At 23.7% G+C, this 21934-nt stretch overlaps 1 protein-coding gene across 1 annotated transcript in view; it reads left to right on the top strand.

Moving 5' to 3' along the window:
• LOC117178070 overlaps positions 1–21934 on the top strand; it is a 63940-nt gene that overhangs the window by 12646 nt on the left and 29360 nt on the right. Inside the window, exons 4-6 of the mRNA XM_033369297.1 lie at positions 9–128; positions 15146–15254; positions 17055–17178. Of these exons, the coding sequence (XP_033225188.1) occupies positions 9–128; positions 15146–15254; positions 17055–17178 (353 nt within the window). The remainder of the gene's footprint in view (positions 1–8; positions 129–15145; positions 15255–17054; positions 17179–21934) is intronic.

Here is a 21934-nt window from a genome sequence, read left to right on the forward strand (position 1 = left end):
ATTTTCAGACTACGTTGGATTTATAAAAAAAATAATGAAGTTGATGCAGCACAAATACCCGACTATTAAAAAATTAGAAGTTGAATTGAAGCAACTCGAAGATCCGATAGATCTTCCAACCAGACCACGTGAGTTGATTATAAATTCCGACTATTTTTAGCTTCTCTGACATTTACTTAATTAATGAGTTTTATCAGATTATCATGAATGTTGCGAGATTCTGCAATAAATTTAATAACTTTGCAGCATCAGATATGCTCCTTTAAATCCTGTAATTCACTGACGTGTTAATCGGGAGTGTATGTGGTTAAGCAATTTCATGCTTGTTAGAAAGCTGGGTCGTCCTCTAATCAAATTAGTCCTATTAAACTAAATTGGCCCCTATTGGCTAACCAGGACCTATAAATTCGTCTCAAGATTACATTAAAGCAGTCCGAATTGAAATGACAGAGATTCTCTAAATTTATTAAAACTTGACCTTTTAATTTGAAGAATTAATTTTTTTAATCTAAGTGAACGTGTTACTTTTTTTTAGAAGAGGATTACTTTTTTACCATTTTTGGAAGCAACCTTCAATCTATATTCTAGAAAAATTCTGGCCTTAATTGTTAGTTCGATTTCTAGGATGAGTGACAATGTCACTCAATAAAGTAGTTTAGCGGTTTTTTTTAAAGAGGCCTGATTGAAGTGGTCCTTTTCACTGAATATTCTTTAACGGGGTATCTATTGACCTTGAAAACCTTGAAAATCTGGAACTCTCCCTGATTGTTTCACGAAAACCATGAATTTTAACTATTATTTTTTTTCTTTTTTCTTTTAAAATAATAGTTTTATCGAAATGCGAAGAGTAATTTAAATCTTTTAGCCTGTTATGAAAGAAACATCTCGTTTGGAAAAAATCTTTCTGATGAAATTTTTTTTATTCGTTAAGGTATAATTTATCTTTTGTTTATCACAGAATACATAAAGATACTTCAAGGCACTTTTCGCTTAGGTGTTCAACTTATAAATTATAAAAATTATTAGTTCAAAATTTCGATGTTAATTCAGTTTCAGAATCAGAATACAACAGATTTCAAATAAAGATTTCACACACGTTAAAGATTTTAAACAATTTCAAATTTTTTAGAAGATATCAAAAGAATTTCACTAAGATTTTTAAGAATTTAAATAATTCCAACGAATTCACAAAGATTTCACAAAGATTTGGAACATTTCGCTAAGATTTCGAACATTGCACAAAGATTTTAAAACTTTCAAAAGATTTCAAAATATTGCAAAGATTTTAAATAACTTCAAATTTTTTTAGGAGATGTCAAAAAATTTCACAAAAGTTTCAAAGATTTCTTAAAATATTCATCAAGATTTCAAAACAATACGAGCATTTCAAAGATTTCAACAAGGGCACAGTACACCATATTTTAAGGATTTCAAACCATTTCAAAGATTTTAAACGATTTAAAAATGTTTGACAAGATTTCAAAACGATTACAAAAGATTTCTCAAATATTTTAAAGAATTCTTAAGGATTTCGAAACATTAACAAAATTTCAAAGATTCCAACAAGGGAATCTGGTACACCAGATTTCAAAGATTTCAAAATATTTAAAAGATTTTTAATGATTTCAAAAGGTTTCAACAAATTTGAGAAGATTTGAAAAGATTTTAACAATTTCAAACGAACAGAAAAGATTTCACGAACAAAGATTAAAGAAATATTTCAAAAATATTTTAAAGATTTAAAAAAATTGCACAGTCTTCGTTGATTTCAAAGCTTTCAAGGACTTAAAATATTTCAACAAGAGTACAGCACACCAGATTTCAAAGAATTAAAAAATTCCAAATATTTTAAACGATATCAAAATTTTTTATAAGATTTCAAAAGATTTCAAATATTCCAGTGATTTTAAAAGAATACAAAAGAATTTCAAAACATTTTAAAGATTTTAATCGATTTAAAAAGGTCTCAACACATTTGAGAAGATTTCAAAAGACTTCAATGATTTTAAACAAACACAAAAGATTTCGCAAATAAAGATTAAAGAAAGAGTTCACAAAGATTTCAAGAATTTTAAAGATTTTACAAAAGCTTTGAAAAATGCCAAAAGATTTATCAAAGATTTCACTAAAATTTCAAGCTTTCACTAAAGTTTGTAATACTTCACGAAGATTTCAAAAGATTTCATTGATTTCAAAAACATTTAAAAAATTTAAAAATATTCCTAAAGATTTCACAAAGACGACTCATGTTCGCAAACAATTAAGAATTTGTTTTTTTACTATTCGGCTTTCTTTAGAGATTTCTAGCCAATAAAAAATGAAATGGCTCATTTTTTACATGCATGACAAACGTTTATTTCATTATTTGATGTAAAAACGGAGACCTGAAAAATTTTGATTCCGTGACCTGGAAAACCTGGAAAAGACTTTGAATTTTGTTTCTAAGAAACGCTAGACACCCTGTTTAATGATGTCAATTTTGTTTTTATAAATATTATACGGATTATTTTCATAATTGCTAAAAAAAAAAGAGTTTTCATCAAGATTTCATTCCCAAAAGATGATTTTTAACCCGGAATATTAATTTTATAAAAATTGAATAGGTAAATTTTTAACCAAGGAGGTAAATCTTTTAAAAGTATGCATTTCTAACAAATTAAATCAACTTTTAATCAAATACTTGAATTTTCAACTGAAAAAGATTAATTTTTAACCAAATATTTAAATTTTTCATAAAAGATCAATTTTTTAAAAAGAACATTAATTCTGTACCCAAAGACACGGTGTTTCAACAAAGTATTTTAATTTTAAACAAAATTGTTGAATTTTGAAGCCAAACAGCTGAATTATTTACAAAAGTGTTGTAATATCAACACGGAAGATTTTTTTTTAGCAAAAAAATCCATTTATTCAGTAACTATTTTAAATCTAAGTGAAGGGGTTACTTTTTTTCAGAAAAGGATGACTTTTTTACCATTTTTGGAAGCAGCCTTGAGTCTATATTCTATAAAAATGCTGGCCTTAATTGTTAGCTCGATTTCAAGGATGAGCGAGAATGTCACTCAAAGTAGTTTAGCGTTTTCTTTTAAGAGACCTGATTTTGTTTTTATTCAGTAAGGGGCTGTTTAAAAACGTCACAAAACACAATATTTTAACAGACTTTAACATTTTAACAGATTTTAGCTGAAATTATGAACCTGCAAGAAAAAAATTTTTTTTCTACCATATAGTTGAATTTTCAACAAAATAAAAATAAACTAGCAGATTTTCAATATAAAATAAATTTTCAACGAAATAGATAATAGTTCCATTTTTAACCTAGAACATTAAATTTCTATCAAAAAGAAAATTTTCGACAAAAAATGGAATACTTAAATTTTCAGCTAAAAAAAAAATAATTTTCAACTAAAAAAAAGGTATTTTCAACCCAAGAGATTAATTTTTTACGAAAGAAAATTAACTTCTAATAAAATACATTACTTTTAAACATAATATTTGAATTTAAGGAATTTCAAACCTCATAGTTAAATTTTCAAGCCAAAGACATGAATTCTCAAGGAAAAATATAATACTTGATATTTTAACCAAAAATTATTATTTTAATTTTCAATAAAACTAGTAGAATTCATACAAAAAATATGAATTTTTAATAAGAAATGTACGTTTTCAATCAAATAATTCAATTTTTTACAAAAATAGTTGAATTTTCGACACAAGCAGACGATTTTTCAACAAAATAGTTAGATTTACAACCAAAGAGATAAATTTTCAACTAAGCCTATAAATATTGACCAAAAAAATGAATTTTTAAGATAAAAGATATGAATTTTCTACAAAACATTGAAATTTCTGTCAAAAACGATGATTTTTTTTTATCAAAATGGTTGATTTTTTAACAAAAAATTAAATTTTTAACCAAGTAATAAAATTAGCAACCATGACAAATGAATTCTCAAATAAGAATGATGTTCAACAAAAACTGTTTTTAATTTTGAATAAAAAACAATTGAATTCAACGAAAAAGAGACGGTTTTTTGTAAAAAAAAAGTAGAATCTTCGAGCAAAATGGATTAACTTTTAACCAATCAGTTGCATTTTTAACAAAAACAGATTAATTTTCTACCAGAATAGATGAATTTTCGATCAAGAAACATTTGTTTTTAAGAAAGAGAAAAAATGTTAACCAAATTATTGGATTTTAAAGTCAAAAAGGCGATTACTCTACAAAACAGATGAATTTTCTACCCGAAAATATGATTTTTAAAACGAATAGTTGAACTTTCTACTAAAATAATATAATTTTTAACATAAAAAGACTAAATTTCAACTAAGCAGGGCAATTGTTAGATAAAAATGACGAATTTTCTAAGAAAAAGTTGAATTTTCAACAAGAATTTTAATTTTTAACCAAATAGTTGCATTTTTAAACCAAAACAGATTTTTCAGTAAAGAAAGAAACCAAATCGCAACTAAATTCTTAAAATTTAAAACCAAAAAGATAAATTTTTTACACAATAGCTGAATTTTCTTATGAATTTTTAACAAAAGCAAATTTTCAATCAAAAATTCCAAAAAGATGAATTTTTCATCAAAAAACAAAAAAGGTAATTTTCATGAAATAGTTCATTTTCCAGTCGAAAAAGACTTTTTCAGTGAGCCATAAGTCATAAAGATAAATTTGCTACAAAACAGTTGAATTTTTAAAATTTTAACCTGTAATTAAGTTCACAAAAAAAATAATTTAACCAAATATTTGATTTTTCGACCAAAATAAATGATTTAAACATTTATTTTGGTCAAAAAATAGTGGATTTTTAACCAAGAAATGAATTTTTAATATAAAAAATATGAATTTCCTACAAAATGTTGGATTTTAAAGTCAAAAAGGCGATTTCTCTACAAAACAGATGAATTTTCTACCCGAAAATATGATTTTTCAAACGAATAATTGAATTTTCTGCTAAATTAATAGAATTTTTTAGACAAAAAGACTAAATTTCAACTAAGCAGGGCAATTCTTAAATAAAAGTGACGAATTTTCTATAAAAAAGTTGAATTTTCAACAAGAAAATTAATTTTCAACCAAACAGTTGAATTTTTCAACCAAAACAGATTGTTCAGTAAAGAAAGAAAACAAATTTCAACTAAATTGTTAAAATTTAAAACCAAAAATATTAATTCCTTACAAATATTTGAATTTTCTTATGAATTTTCAACAAAAGTTAACTTTCATTCAGAAATCCAAAAAAGAAGAATTTTTCATCAAAAAACAAAAAAATAATTTTGATCAAATAGTTCATTTTTCAATCGAAAAAAACTTGTTCAGTGAGTAATAAGCCATAATGATAAATTTGCTAAAAAACAGTTGAATTAAAAAAATTTTAATCAGCAATCATGAGTCTTCAAAACAAAACAAAAAATTTTTACCAAATAGTTGATTTTTTGACAAAAAAAAATAAATAATAAAACCAATAAATTTTCAGTTAAAAAAAATATTTTTATTTAAAAAAAACAATCAAATTCAATCTCAGTTGTTAAATCCTAAACTATTAAAAAAGATTTTTAACAAAGTAGTTCAAGTTTCAATCAAGTAGTTGGATTTTCAAAAAAAAAGGTGAATTTTCAATGAAAAACTTAATTGTAGCATTTTCAACTAAAAACGATACATTTTCAGTGGAAAATGGATTACTTACATTTTAAATTTATTTTACAAATTTTCAAATAAAAAAAAGCAACTAAATTTCAACAAAATAGTTTCATCTTTAACCAAATAGTAGAATTTTCTATAAAAAAGAATAAACATTGAAAGAAAATTAGTTTAATTTTCTTATTGGGTTCTCTTAATTCAGTTCGCATTTAAGCGAATAACCGAGAAAAAGGGTAAGTTTATTTAAAAAAAAAAAGGAAAAAGAGGAATTATTTTAAAAAGACTAAAGAATAAAAAATTGTTCAAGTATTTCGAAAATTGTTATTCCTATTTATATTTTCGATATGTGACATAGTTTTTGAACGGCCACTGATTAAATTTAAGTTTTACTTTTTTAATTTTTGACTTTTAATGACTTATCAGGTTCTAAAAAGAAATTGAGATTGTTTGTTAATAAATATTTAAAGGTATTCCTATTATTCGCAGCTCGAAGTGGTCATATACTCCACACACTTCCCCAGCCTGAGAAATGTATGTCGGAATCAGGTTCGGCTAGTCATATAAAATTCAGCATTCTTTGGCCATGTTTTGTTGTCGTTCTTGTTACTCTTTACAGGCAGATTTTCGTTAATCAAACTCACACAGTAGAAATAATACAATAACATCTAATGGTCAAGGAATTTTGCTCCTGAATCCTTTAATAGCAATGTCTTTTAACAGCTTTAAACAAAATCATGTGCACGACTTAGAATCTTAATATTACGACTTTCGTTACAGTTCTGAAAGATAAATAATTCAGGTCTCGGACTCACCACATTATTGACACTATTTGACACTTTTTTTCGACACAAAACAGGTTAATTTTGAAGCGAACTGTTGGATTTTTAAACAAAATATATGCAAATTTTGAGATTGCTACAAAACCGTTGAATTTTCAACCATATAGTTCAATTTTATACACAGAAAATTAATTTTCTACCAAACAATATGAGTTTTTAACAAAATACATAGATTTTTATGTGATGGTGGTCAAATTTCTAGAAAATTAATTATAAATTTTATTTTGTTCGTTTCCAAACATTTTAAACAAAATAGTCGAAATTTAAAATAAAAAGATCGATTTTAACCAAAAATGTAATAATAAATTTTCATTTAAAGAAGTTAATTTTCAATTTTCTACAAAAAGTTCAATTTTGTACTAAATGGTGGAATTTTTGAGCTGGAAATACGAGTTTTTTTACAAATCAGTTGAGCTTTCAACAAAAAAGTTAAATTTTAACAAAGTAATCTAATTTTGTATTAAAAAAATTAATTTTAAAGAAAAAAGAAACGAATTTTTAACTTAAAACCAAAATAATGAATTGTTCCATTTTCGAGCCACAAATAAAAATTTTCTATAAAACAGTTGAATTTTCAAAATAAAGTTCATTTTCAAACGAAACGAATTAATTTTTAACCAAACAGTTACATTTTTAACGAAAAAGGTGAAATTACTAAAGAAAGAGATGAATTTTTAAACCAAAAACATGAGTCGAATTAAAAAAATTGTAGCTAAATATTTTGGATAATGGACCTAATAGTAGTCCTTTTTTTCTCTTTGAATTAATTTTTAATTTATATTCTGTTCATTTTCAAACACTTTTAACTAAATAGTAGAATTAAAAAATTTAAAAATAATCAGTTTCAACAAAAAATTGAATAATTTTATTCAAGAGATTTCAATTTCAATTTTTAAAAACGAATTTTCCACTCAAAAAAATAATTAGAGTTCCCAACAAAAAATTTAATTTCTACAAAGTAGTTAGAATTTTCAGTTAAAAAATTAAGTTTGAACAAAAAAAAACTTTTTACTAAATTTATTAATCTTAAAAAAAAATTAACTTTGATGAAAGTAGTTCAACTTTTAACTATGGAAGTGAATTTTTAAACTGAAAAGATGAATTTTTAGTGAAACTTGCAATGCTTGATAAAAAAAAAGACTTTAAAATTAAAATAGTTTAATCTTACCAACAAAAATGAATTTTCCAATAAATTTGTTAATTTTCACATTTCAACAAGAAAATTTTAATTAAAAATAAAAGGTAGTTGCATTTTACAACTGAAACGGATTTTCAACAAAATACTTGAATTTTCAATTCGAAGAGATTAATTTTAAACCAAAAAGTTGCATTTTTAACAACAAAAAACATGATTTTTTACAAATAATGACAAATTTTCAATAAAATACATAAATGTGTTCCCAAATAGTTACATTTTCTGCTAAATTGTTGAACTTTCTTACAAAAAATACGATTTTTATACAAAACAGTTAAATTTTTAGCAATATAGTTTATTTTTAACCGAAAAGAGTTCAATTTTCAACCAACAAATATGGCTTTTTAACCAAATTGTTCAATCTTCAACAAAGTAATTCAATTTTGAACTATTAAAATTTTTCATAAAAATAGATTAATTCTTGAACTAAAACTAATTATTGTACTTTTTAACCAAAAAAATAAACTTCAGCCAAAAATTCTTATATTTTCTTATTGGGTTTTATTGACTAGTTTGTTTATAAGCAAAAAATCGAGAAAACGAGGGAAATAGGAAACAGGCTATGAAGCTTGCGATAAATAAATAGGAATTTCGTGAAATCATAGACTTAAAAAAGTAACTTGAATTTTTCATTGTACACTTTTTTATTTCGGATCATTTTTTCAAATTTGCGACATTATTTACACTATTTTTGATCTCTGAAGTGAGTTCGAGGCCTGATAATGCTTTATTAGGGTCTTCACGAAAAAGTTTTTTTTCCAGTTCCAAGGCTTTAGCGATTTCTAAAACGTTTTCAAATTGGAAAGATTATTTTTAAAACTCATTTAAGTTATTTGGCTGGATGTGTTTTTTAAATTAAAGATTTATTTATGAGTTAATGGTTTGGGAAATATTGTACAAAACACTTAAAACTTCAAGTATAAATTAAAATATAGACTTTGTTACAAAAAAGAATGATTTAAATATACTTTAATTATAAGTTATGTTTAGAGAGAACTTTAAGGAAAAAAATCGCCAGCCAAATACTTGACTAGTAATTTAAAAATGGATTTTTTTAAACAGAGCACTTATTATAAAACAGGGTGGCCGCTGGACCGAGAAACCGGTAAACGATCCTGAATTTTTTGAGACCGGAAAATCACAGTGAATTTATTTTTTGACAATTTAAATATGTTAACATTAACAAAATAAATAGTTAAAATAGTTAAACTAGTTAAAATTTCGAAATAAGAGTTGAATTTTTGAATAAAATGATCAATCTTCAACCCAAAAAATGATTAATTTGCAATAAAAAATATAATACTTAATATTTCAATTAGAAAACATTTTTGTTTTAAATCAAAAACAGTTGAATTCTACCAAAAAATACGAATCTTAAACAAAATAGTTGAATTCGCTACCAAAAAAAAAATTAATTTTAAACAAACAAAAAAAATGCACCAAAATAGATGATGTTTTAAACCAAAAGTACACATTTTCAACCAAATACATTCATTTTTAACAAAAAAAGAAAATTAATTTTCAATCGAAAAGGCTGTTGAATTTTCAGTTAAAAAAATTAAATTTTAACAAAGAAACAAAAAATTTTCGACAAAATTTTCAACCAAAGAGAATTATTTTTAGTGTTGAACCTTAATCTAAAACAATGATTTGTTTTAGTTTTAACTAGGTAGTTAGTTTTCAACTAATAAAGATTAATTCTCAATAAAAGCTTTAATAGTTGAGATTTCAACTGAGAAATATTTTTATTTTAAATCAGAAACATTTGTACTTTACTAATAATGCACATTTTCAACAAATTAGCTGAATTCTCCACTGAAAAGAATAATTTTTAACCAAAAAAATTAATTTTACCAAAACAGTTACGCTTTTAAAGCAAAAAGACGAAATTTCAACCAAATACATGCATTTTCAACTAATTAGTTTAATTTTCAACTAAAAAAGATCAATTTTTAACTGCAAATAAAATGCTAAAGTTTCAGTTCAAAAAATTAATTTCCAACTCAGAATAAAAAAAAACTAATTTTCAACATTATAAGTGAATGTCCAACAAAAAAGTTTAATTTAAAGTTGAAAAAGGTAAAATTAAACCAATAATGGAATAGTTAAAAAATATTTTAATTTCAAATAAAAAAACACAGTTTTAATCTACTAAAATTACGAATTTTCAACTAAAATGATAAATGTTCAACAAGAAAAATGATTTTTCAACACATTAGTTCAACATTCTATCAAGTAGTTGAATCCTTAACCCAGAAAGAATAATTTTCAACCAAACAGATAAACTTTTAACTAAAAAAATATGAAATTTCTACCAAAACAGAAGAATTTTCATGGACTATTTAAAAATAAAAATAATTTAATTCCTAATGTAAAAAATGTGTAGCGTAAAAAATTTCAATTTAATTTAAAATTTTTGATTTGAAAAATTTTGAAAGCTCCAATTTTTAATTAAAATATTGAGAATTCGAATTAAAATGTCCTAATTTAACAATTTTTTAAGCTTCAAATATAAAACCTTAAAATCATAGATTTTCATTTTTAGTCCTTTAATTTGCAATTAAGTTTTGATTACTTAAAATAAAAAAATTTACGGCTCTAAGAGTTCGATTTTTTTTATTTCAATGACCTTAAAAAAAATTGAAAATCGGGAAATAATCGCGAATTTTGCCTTAATTAAAACGGCCACCCTGCGAATAAAGATTTGGACCACCTTTTGCTTTATTTTGGTTTTCGCAAATTGCTTTTTGTTTTCTTCATTCATTATTTCTTGAAATTGTTTTATTGTAATTCTTGAATTTCCTTTTCTAAAATCGCTCTTAAAACCTTTTTTCCAATTTTTGTTTATCCAAAATGAATATGATTTATTATGCAAAAAAAAAATTAACTAATGTTGATCTGTGATTGTGGAACGTACAAGTAATTTCGATAGTAACCATAACAACATCGACTTAACACGAAAACTGACAGCTTGCCTTCTTATTCTTGAATCAATAACAAATGTGTGTATTTTTTAAAGATGCTTAAATCTGAAAAAGTATTCACAAACCTGAAACTCTTACCAATTATCCAAGTTTTATTTCATTTCAGCCGAACATTACATCATGATTAAAATCATATTTATATTTTTCTCATCCCTTGACTTTTTCTATGTTAATTTCAAATTAGTTTATTTCAATAGGAAATTTGCACGCAACATACAACGAGTTCTAGACAATAATCAAAGTAGAAAAAAGTAAAGATTCTAGCACAAAGCCACACATTTTTTTAACTGATTGTAGAAAATGTTATTGCAATGATATTTTTCTTCATCAATGTATTTCTGAAAGGCTTCATGCGTTTCATTGTAGATGCATCTTCCTGATTATTATTTTATTTATTCTAGAATTCCTCATGGTGAACTTTAATCATTCTCAACCTGAAAGTTCTTGTCCTGAATTTTTCTTTACAGAATACTTTTTTCTACTGATTTTGAAAGAAGTTTTATTTTTAACAGACAAGCATTTAATTTCTATCAAACCCGATGATTTTCTGAACCAAAAAGATAAATTTTCAACTAAAAAAGATCAATTTTTAACCGGAAATTGAATAGTTAAATTTTCAGTAACAAATTAATTTCAAACCAGTGAAAAATTACTTTCTATCAAAATAAATTATTAAAATGTTTTTGCAATCGTACTTTCTTTATTGCTTATTACTATTAGATAGTTTTTAGACGTATTAAATATTTAAAGAAACAAAACTATGAATCCCTTTTTTAAATAAATAAGTGAAATTAAATTCTTTTACTCACATGTTTCAAATTATTGTTTAGGAAGTGCACTTTAATAACTGAGTAAAAAGCTCTTGCAAGAGAATTGGATACATTGATAATGGTGTTTTATGAAGTTTTTTGCGTAGCAATTTAGGGGAATCCCTGGAAATCTTGGAAATTTGAAAGTACATATTTTAAACAAACTTAAATTTAAAAAAAATCGAATTGTGCAACAAAAGTTCACAATAAGGCTTTAAAAGAATTATTGTATTTCATAAAATGTTTCAAAAACAAATACTCAAGAAATTCAAATTGTGCAAAATAATCGCACAAAAAGAGCTAAATTTAAAAATCTGTGAAACTGTCTTGAAGTCCTTTAAATTCCATAGATATCATACATAATCGTTTGAACTCCCTTTAATACGATTGAAGTCCCTGAAAATCCTTTAAAGTTCTTCAAAATTCCCTGAAACCTTTTGAAATCCTTAAAATCGCTTGAAATCCCGTAAAATATTTCAAAATATTACGAGATTCTTTAAAACATTTTGATTCCCTTTGAAATTCATTAAAATCGTTAACATGTATGGCAATATTTACGAAAACCTTGAAATCCCGTAATTTAAAAAATTTTTAAAAGACATACAAAATTCTCGAAATCCTTCATAATATTCGGAAACCCTTTGTAATTCTGTTAAATATTTGAAAATTTTACCAAATCCTCTAAAATCTTAATAAATAAATAATCCAAACTCTTTTGCGCCTTTGAAAATGCGTTAAATTTTTTTTTAATCGTAGGAGATCTTTTGAAATCCTTTCAGATCTTTGATATCCGCTTAAAATCCCGTGAAATCCTTTAAAATTTCCAAAAATAATTCGGTATCTCCTTAAATCCTTTAAAATCCCGTGTCTTCTTTTGAAATATTTTTAAATCTCTGAAAATCCCTTAAAATCCTTCAATATATCTTGAAATTCCATAAAATTTTATTAAACTTCTTGAAATCCCTTAAAATCTCGTAAAATCCCGTAATAAATTAAAATTCTCTCTGAAATTGTACTGAATTCTGTAAAAATCTCTTCACATTTTGTTCAATTCTTTGAAGTCCCTTGAAATCTTGTCAAATCTCTTGAAAAAATTGAGCTTCTCTTTGAAATTTTCTTCTGAAATCCCTTTAATATAATTGAATTCCCTGGAAACCTCTTAAAATACTTTAAAAACTGTGAATATACTTCAAATTTTTTTATAAATCTTTCAAATCTTTTGAAATTCCTGAAATGTCTTGAAATCATTAAAATCTGATAAAAATCGGTTAATATCATTGAAATGCCGTTAAATATTTGGAAATATTACAAGACTTTTTCAAATCATTCACATTAAAATTTCTGGAAATTTTTTACAAGATTTTGTTTTAAAAATCAGTTATTTAATTGAAATGCGAGAAGTAATTTTAAACTTTTAGTCTATTATGAAAGAAAAATCTCCTTTAGAAGAAATCTTGTTACTGAAAAGTTTTTATTTATCAAGATATAATTTATTTCTTAATATTCACAAAATAAATAAAGAAATTTCTAGAAATTTTTTTTTTTTAGAGTTTACCAATTATTTTATATATTGCAATGAACAGATTTTTATATTGTGAATAATTCTATAAGTTTTTAATTTAATCTTCTCTAATATTGAATGTTAAAGTATACTTTTTTTGTGATATTCAACTTACAAGTTATAAAAATTATTAGTTGAATATTTCGATGGTAATTCAGTTTCAGAATTATAATTAGCCACGGCGATATCACGGATTTTTCAAGGATTCACCAATCGGTTTTGAGTGTACAGTACACCAGATTACAAAACATTACTAAATATTTCAAAATGGTTCAAAATATTTCAAAGGTTTTAAAATATTTAAAACCAGATTAAAACGATTTCACAACAATTTCACAAAGACTTCACAAAAATTTCAAAAGATTTGAAGGATTTCGAAGATTTAAAGAAATTTCCAAAATTTGAAACGATTTCAAACCAGTTTCCAAACATTTTCGAAGATTAGATAATATTTTACTAAGTTTTAAAATAATTCAACGATTTCAACTAATGAAAAACATTTCACCAACAATGATTTTAAACATAAAGATAAAGATTATAAAGATTTCAAAAGGGATATGGTAAACCAGATTTCTAAGATTTCAAAAGATTTTACAGGGATGAAAAATGTTTTAATGATTTTAAATGAATAAAAAATATTTTAGAAAGATTTTGCAAATATGTCAAAGATTTCATAAACAGTACATACAGATTTCAAAAGTATATAAGAATTACAAATATTTCAAAAAGGGCACAGTGCACCAGATTTCAAAGATTTAAAAAAATTTCGAAGATTGCAAATGATTAAAAATATTTCAATGATTTCAAACGAATTCGAAAGATTTCGAAAATATTTCAAATATGTTAAATTAATTCTAAAGTTTTCAATAAATTTGAGAATATTTCAAAAAAATTCAATGATTTTAAACGAATACGAAATATTTCACAAACAAATATTTTAAAGATTTTATAAAAATTTCAAAAGATTTCAAAAAATTTCAGATTTCAAATATTTTACAAAAACTTAAAAAGATTCCAAAAGATTTCACAAAAGTTTCAACATTTCATGAAGATTCTAACGATTCTAAATTTCAAGAGATTTTAACGAATTCACAATGATTTTTAAAGGTTACAAAGATTTAAAGGATTTCAAAGACGACTTATGCAATCAAGAAATTAGGAATTTTTTTATTTATAGTTCTGATTTCTTTAAAATATTTTGGCCAATAAAAAGTGTAATAGATTATTTGTTACATTTATAAAAAACGGTTATTTCATTATTTGTTGTAAAAAAAGGAGTCCTGGAAAAACTTGACTTCTTGACATAAAAAACCGGACAAAGACCTTGAATTATGTTCTTGCACGCCCTGTCTGAAATTGTATTGGGTAATTTTTTTAGCTCTTGAAATCTTTCAAAATCATTTAAAATCTGAGTGAGTTTTTTTTTAATCCCATTAAAATCCTTTAAAAGATTAAAATCCTTTGCAAACATGTGACTTCTTTTTAAATATTTTTAAATCTCCTTAAATCCCTTAAAATGCGTCGAAATATACAATATTTTTAGATTTTATTAAACTCCTTGCAGGACCATTAAACTTTGTAAAATGCCTTGATAAATTGATAAATCTCTTATAATCCATGATTACGTAATTAATGGATGTTCCCCTGTTATTTTTTGTAAATATAAACGTGTTTAATAGTTAATGAAAACAAAATAAAAACCCTTTTTTGAAATAAACAAAATTCAATTCTATTTTCACAAAAAATATGTTTATTTATCAAAAATAATTTGTTGGACGTAATACTAAAAAACTAAACTAAAAAAGCTGTGAAAATTTTGGAAAACATTTTGTTATATACTCAAGTCTCTCAAAAATTTGTAATTTAAAAAATAATTAATTATTTATAAAATTAGAAATTTTAAGACTGTAAAGAAAAATTGAGTTAAACCTTTTTTAAGTTGAAGATGGTTGAGGCTCAACGTGCACTATCTTTCGGCTTAAATACTTGAGAAAAGACGCCCTCGTTTCAGGATTTTTGCCCTTTAATATTATTTAACTTCCACTTTTTAACGAATTGGGAATTTTTAATAAATCTTTTCCATGGTAATAACTTTTTTTGTCTTTGGTAGTTTCATCGGACGAAGCATCTCTTCAAGTGATAGAACTTACAGTTGAGAAAGTCCTCGAACTGATAGAATCTGCTTATCCAAATCCGGTGACTGTGATCGACTTAGCAAAGTGAGTATAAAATGTTTTTTCGTTTTTTATTATTCGCTTTTCACTGTTTTATAGCAGATAAAAGATTAGTCTAGATACATATTAGTATTCGAATTTTCTGAAGATATTCTTTTTATTTAAAAAATGTTATCAGTTTATGATAAAAAGTTTTGAGTTTTAAAAACATGTGGGTACACTCATAGCTTTTCTATTTAGACTAATTATATAAGAAACAAGAAACAAAATTTATCAGCAAATTAAGTTTTTCAATAAAACTAGGTGAGATCAAAAATTATAAAGGGGGTCTTTTTCTAGCAATTTTTCCAAGGCACAAATTTATATTTTACGTTCTTCTTCGTTCTTGTAAAAATAAAATTGGCTATCATCTTCATTTTTACTTTTAAAACATTCAAATAAAGCATTTTTTCTCTTTCTAGGGTATAAATCCAATTTCGTCGCGTAAATTTATTATAGTTTACTTTGGAACAGTTTTAAAAATTGTTAAAATTCAAAGGTTTTAAATTTAAAATTGTTGAATTTTAAATAATTTAAAATTCAAAAGAATTAAATTTGGAAGATTTTAAATTTAAATTGGTTCAATTTTATTTTAACTATCTTTTCTAACGAAAGTAACAAATTATTTTTAAAAACTAGTAAAAAAACTAAAAATTTAGTAATTAAAGTGTTGATTTGGCCTGGAATTTAATCTCTAAACCTTGATTTTTTTAGTAAGTAGGGCTTATGATTCTAAATAAATAAATAGAGAACTTGTTTAAAGACCTTATAGCCTCTCAACTAGTACTCGAAAATTAGAAAAGTTATTTTTTCCTTACGTACAGTTATCCAAAATTAATTTTTTTTTATTTAAAAGAAAAATAATTTTTAATGCAAAATAGAAGTTTCAGATTTCAGACGTCAAAAAGATCTAGATTTTTTTATTTTACAGGATTTGAACAATTTCGAGGGAAAAAATTCGAGTCAGTTTAAAAGATATTGAGGACTTTTAGATGTTCGAAAAAATTTTTTAAATTTTCGGAAATCTTTTTCAAGTGTTAAAATATTTTTGAACTGTTCAAAGCATCGAAAATTACTAACCATCTTCTAAAATTACTTAAATTTTTTAGAAAATTAAAAAAAAATCGTGTAATAAAAAAAATTTGCTTTAAAATCTTCCAGATTTTTTCAACTTGTGCAAAAATATTTTAAAAGATTGTGAAACCTATTTCAATATTCTTAAGAATTAATTTTTCAGAATAAAAAATCATTCTCTTGAAGCATTTAAAAATTTGTGAAAAGGTTCTACATTTTTTCAAAATTCTAAATTAATCTTTTTCTATTTAAAAGAAAAATACTTTGTAATACATAGAAAATTTAGATTTCAGATGTCAAAAAAAATCTAGATTTTTTCTTATTTCACAGGATTTTACAAATTTGTAGGGAAAAAATTCGAGTCAGTTTAAAAGATATTTAAGACTTTTAGGTGTTCAAAAATTTTTTTAAATATTTTATAAGTCTTGAGAAATCTTTTCAAGTGTTAAAATATTTTTGAACTATTCAAAGCATCTAAAATTACTAAATATTATTTAAACTGACTTGAATTTTTTAGAAAATTTTTTAAAATTAAAAAATTTTCCTTTAAATCTTCCAGATTTTACATCCCGTTAGGAAATCTTTTAATATATTGTGAAACCTCTTTTAGTTTTCTTATAGAATTAATTTTTCGCAATAAAAATTCATTTGAAATTTTTCCAAGAATTTTATAAATCAATAGAGAGTACCACAATAAACGTGATTTAAACCTGAAATAATTGATTGTTTTAGGGCACATGGTTGGGAACCATCAGCCGTGGAGGCGAAATTGAACGAGTTACGAGGAAAGGGAGTCGTAAAAGCAATGGAACATGGAGCATTTACGAGAGTCGTGCACCAAGACACTCAAGTTAAGGTAAATTAGTCTCTTTGTTTTGTTATTGATTCAAAGGGGAAAATAATTTTTAATTCAAAATAAAAATTTCGAATAACTATTCATTTTGTGAATTTCTTTTTAAGTTTATATAAATGTTAAATTTTTTCTAAGTCTTCAGTGAATTAAAAAAGATTTTTGAAGATTTCATATATGTCAAGTCGAAATTTCTAAACGAAAGTTCATTTGCAACCAAATAGTTGAATTTTTCAACCAAGAAAAATAAACTTTCAGTGAAAAAGATAATGTACGATTGAAATTTCAACTAGGAAATATTTTTATTTTGAATAAAAAACTGATGCATTCATCCAAGAAATATGAATTTTTAATAAAATAGTTAAATCCTAAACCAAAAAGATGGAATTTGTTCCGGAGATTTTTTCTAAAAAACAGGTTCAACTTTATAACCCGAAAATATGAGTTTTCTAAAATAAGATTAATTTGACACCATAAAAGATGAATTTTCAATTAAATATATAAATCCTGACAAAAATTAATGAAATTTCATTAAGTAGTTACATTTTTAACCAAAGTAATTAATTTTGAATAAATATCTTGAATCTTCAACCAAAAAAATACATTTTTAATAAATCAGTTTAATTTGTAACCAAAACAGATAAATTCTCAATGAAAAGTGTAATCAATCTTATTTCAACTAGAAAATATTTTAACTTTAAATCAAAAAGAGTTGAATTCATTAAAAAAATGCAACTTTTTAACAATTTTTTTTAAAAAAGATTAAATATTTCCCTAAAGAGACAAATATTATACAAAAAAGTTTACTTTAGAATCCTAAAATATGAATTTTCAACAAAAAATGTAATTTTTAACCAAATAATTTAATTTTTAATGAAATATATGAATTTTCTACCAAGATGCAAAAAAACTTAAATTCATCCAAAAAGATGAATTTTTATCAAAATTGTTGAATCATTAACCAAAAAAAATTTTTATTTAAAACCAAATAATGTCAACTTAAAAATATAAACTTTCTACCTAAAGAGCTGTGAATTTTTTAACCAAAAAGACGAATTTTCATCAAAATTTATAAATTTTCAGCCAAAAAAAGGGGTTTTCATCAAGAAAGAAAAAAATCTTACGTAAATTATAGTTTAGACTGAAAAATAACGTTTAATAAAAAATAAAAATTTCGAATGATGATATTACTGTTTATTATATTGTTTTTAAACCTTCCGGATTTGTTTTTTACCATTTTGTAAATATTTTTTATTATTTTAAAATATTGAAAGGATATTCTCCTAAAATCATTAAAAAAAATTTTTTTAAATAAATAAAAAAATATTGCCATAAATCTGAACAGCAATTTTTTATGATCATAAAACCTTTCAGAATCGTTGAAAAATTTCAAAATTTTATTTCGCAATCTGAAAAAATCTACTTATTTTAAAATACATTTTTTAAAATAAAAAATCATTGGAAAATTTCCTAGAAATCTTAAGAAAATTGTTCTATTTTCTTGAAACGTTTCAAAACTTCAAAATGTCTCAAACTTATTCGATTTTTTTTCTATAATTTTGTAATGTTGCAAAATTGAAAATTTTTGATTTAATATCTTCTGCATTCTTTTCCGCAAGGTTAGAAAATCATTTGAAATTTTTTAGAATTTTTACAAACATTTTCTTAAAATTAATTTTTCAAAATAAAGAATCAATTGAAACTTTGTGAAATATTTTTAATATTTCCGAAATCTTTGCGAAATATTTATAATCTTCGGAAAATTATTTAAATCTTTGGGAAATCATCAAAGTCGTTGCAAAATCCTTTAAATCTATCCGAAATCTTTGCGAAATATTTGTGAAGTTTTGCTGAATGTTTGAAATATTTGGTAATATTTGTGAAATTATTGAAATCTTTTTGAAATTTTTGCAAAATCAGTGAAGCATCTGTAAAATTATTTAATTCTATCCAATATCTTTGCGAAATATTTAAAATATTTAATAATATTCGTGAAATTATTGAAATCTTTGAGAAATCATTTAAGTCTTCGTGAAATATTTTAAATGTATCTGAAATCTTTTAAGTCTATCCGATTTCAGTGTAAAATATTTGTGAAAATTTTCGAATTTTTGTATTAATTCTAATCTTTGATCAATCTTTCTAAAATCATTGAAAATCTTTGTGAAATGTTTGAAATATTTGAAACCTTTTTGAAATCTTAGAAATCTGTAGAAAATCATTCAAATATTTGTGAAACTTTGGAAATAATAAATAATGTTTGGGAAATCTTAAAAATCTTTGGGAAAACATTGAAATATTTTTGAAATATTTTCCGAATTCTTGGGATTTTTATGAAATCTTTAGAAAATCATTGAAATCTTTGTGCATCTTTTCAAATCTAACAAAAATCTCTGTGCAATAATTGTAGTCTTTATGAAATTTTTTAAATCTAGCCTAAATATTTGAAAAATATTTGTAATCTTTGCAAAATCTTATAAATCTGTAGGAAATCATTAAAATATTTCTCAAATGTTTTAAATCTATCAGAAATCTTCGAAATATTTGTGAAATCTTTGGAAAATCGTTTAAATCTCACAGAAATCCTAATGCAATAATTTTGTAGTCTTTGTGAAATCTTTTTAATTTATCAAAAAAATTTTAAATCTTTGTGAAATATTTTGAAAATCATTGAAACCTTTGTGCAACTTTTTAAATCTAACAGAAATCTTTGTTTAATCATTTTGTAGACTTTCTGAAACCTTTTCAATATTTAGGAAATTATTCAAATTTTTGTGAAATCTCTATGAAATCTTTCAAAATTTTTACGAAATGTTAAGAATATTTTTGATATATTTTGTCATATTTTGGTCAAATTATTTAAATCTTTGTGAAATCCTCGTAAAATCATTGAAATCTTTGTGCAGCTTTTCATATCTAACACAAATGTTTGTGCAATAATTTTGAAGAGTTTGTTAAATCTTATAAATCTATCAGATATCTTTGGACATATTTCAAATCACCCTGAAATCTTAGAAATCAGTGGGAAATCATTAAAATATTCGTGAAATCTTTTAAATCTATCTGAAATCTTTAAAATCCTTGTAAAATCTTTCAAATCTAACAGAAATCTTTGTGCAATAGTTGTAGTCTTTGTGAAATCTTTTAAATCTAGCCAAAATATTTGCAAAATATTTGCAATCTTTGCAAAATCTTAGAAATCTGTAGGAAATCATGAAAATATCTTTCAAATGTTTTAAATCTATCTGAAATCTTTGAAATATTTGTGAAATCTTTGGAAATTCATTTAAATCTCACAGAAATCCTAATCCAATAATTTGGTAGTCTTTGTGAAATATTTTTAATTTATCAAAAATCTTTGCTAAATATTTGAAATCTTTGTGAAATCTGATAAATCTGCAGGAAATCATTAAAATACTTGTGAAATATTTTTAATCTGTCTGAAATCTTTGTTAAATCTTTAAAATCTTTGTGAAATCTTTCAAACCTAACAAAAATCTTTGTGTCATAATTGTAATCTTTGTAAAATCTTTTAAATATAAACAAAATCTTTGAAAAATATTTGTAATCTTTGTGAAATCCTAGAAATTTTTTGGAAGTCATAAAAATATTCGTCAAATGTTTTAAATCTATCTGAAATCTTTGCTGAATCTTTGAGATATTTGTGAAATCTTTAGAAAATCATTTAAGTCTCACAGAAATCCTAATGCAATAATTTTGTAGTCTTTGTGAAATATTTGAAATCTTTGTGAAATCTTATAAATCAGTAGGAAATTATTAAAATACTTGTGAATTTTTTTTTTTAATGTCGCTGAAATCTTTGTGCAATTTTTTGAATCTTTAGAAAATCATTCTGATCTTTGTGAAATCTTTCCTCAATATTTGAAATATTTGGTGATTATTATGAAATATTTGGAAAATCATTGAAGTCTCTATGGAATTATTTAAATCTGATCAAAATTTTAGCGAAATATGTAAAATATTTAATAATAATCGTAAAATTATTGTAATCTTTTGGAAATCATTGAAGTTTTCGTGAAATCTTTCAAATATTATCTGAAATCTTTTAAGTCTATCCAATTTCAGTGTGAAATATTTTTGAAATTTTTCTAATTTCTGTATTAATTCTAATCTTTGATAACTCTTCCTAAAATCATTTAAAATCTTTGTGAAATATTTGAAACCTTTTTGAAATCTTAGAAATCTGTAGGAAATCATTAAAATATTTGTGAAATATTGGAAATAAATCTTTCAAATCTAACAGAAATCTTCGTGCAATAATTGTAGTCTTTGTGAAATCTTTTAAATCTAGCTCAAATCTTTGCAAAATATTTGTAATTTTTTGAGAAATTTTATAAAATTGTCGGATATCATTAAAATATCTCTCAAATGTTTTAAATCTATCTGAAGTCTTTGAAATATTTGTGAAATCTTTGGAAAATCATTTATATCTCACAGAAATCTTTGTGCAATAATTTTGAAGTCTTTGTGAAATATTTTTAATTTGTCAAAAATCTTTGCGAAATATTTTAAATCTGTTTGAAATCTTATAAATCTGTAGGAAATGATTAAAATACTTTTGAATTTTTTTTTAATCTAGCTGGAATCTTGGTGAAATCTCTGAGAAATTATTTAAATATTTTTTAACTATTTGGTTATGTTTGTAAAATTATTTAAATCTTTTTAAACTGTTTGGGAAATCATTGAAGTTTGTAAAATCTTTTTAATTTATCCGAAATCTTTAGGAAATTATTTAATTGTT

Source organism: Belonocnema kinseyi, chromosome 8 (genome assembly GCF_010883055.1).
Source record: "Belonocnema kinseyi isolate 2016_QV_RU_SX_M_011 chromosome 8, B_treatae_v1, whole genome shotgun sequence".
Lineage (NCBI taxonomy): Eukaryota > Metazoa > Arthropoda > Insecta > Hymenoptera > Cynipidae > Belonocnema > Belonocnema kinseyi.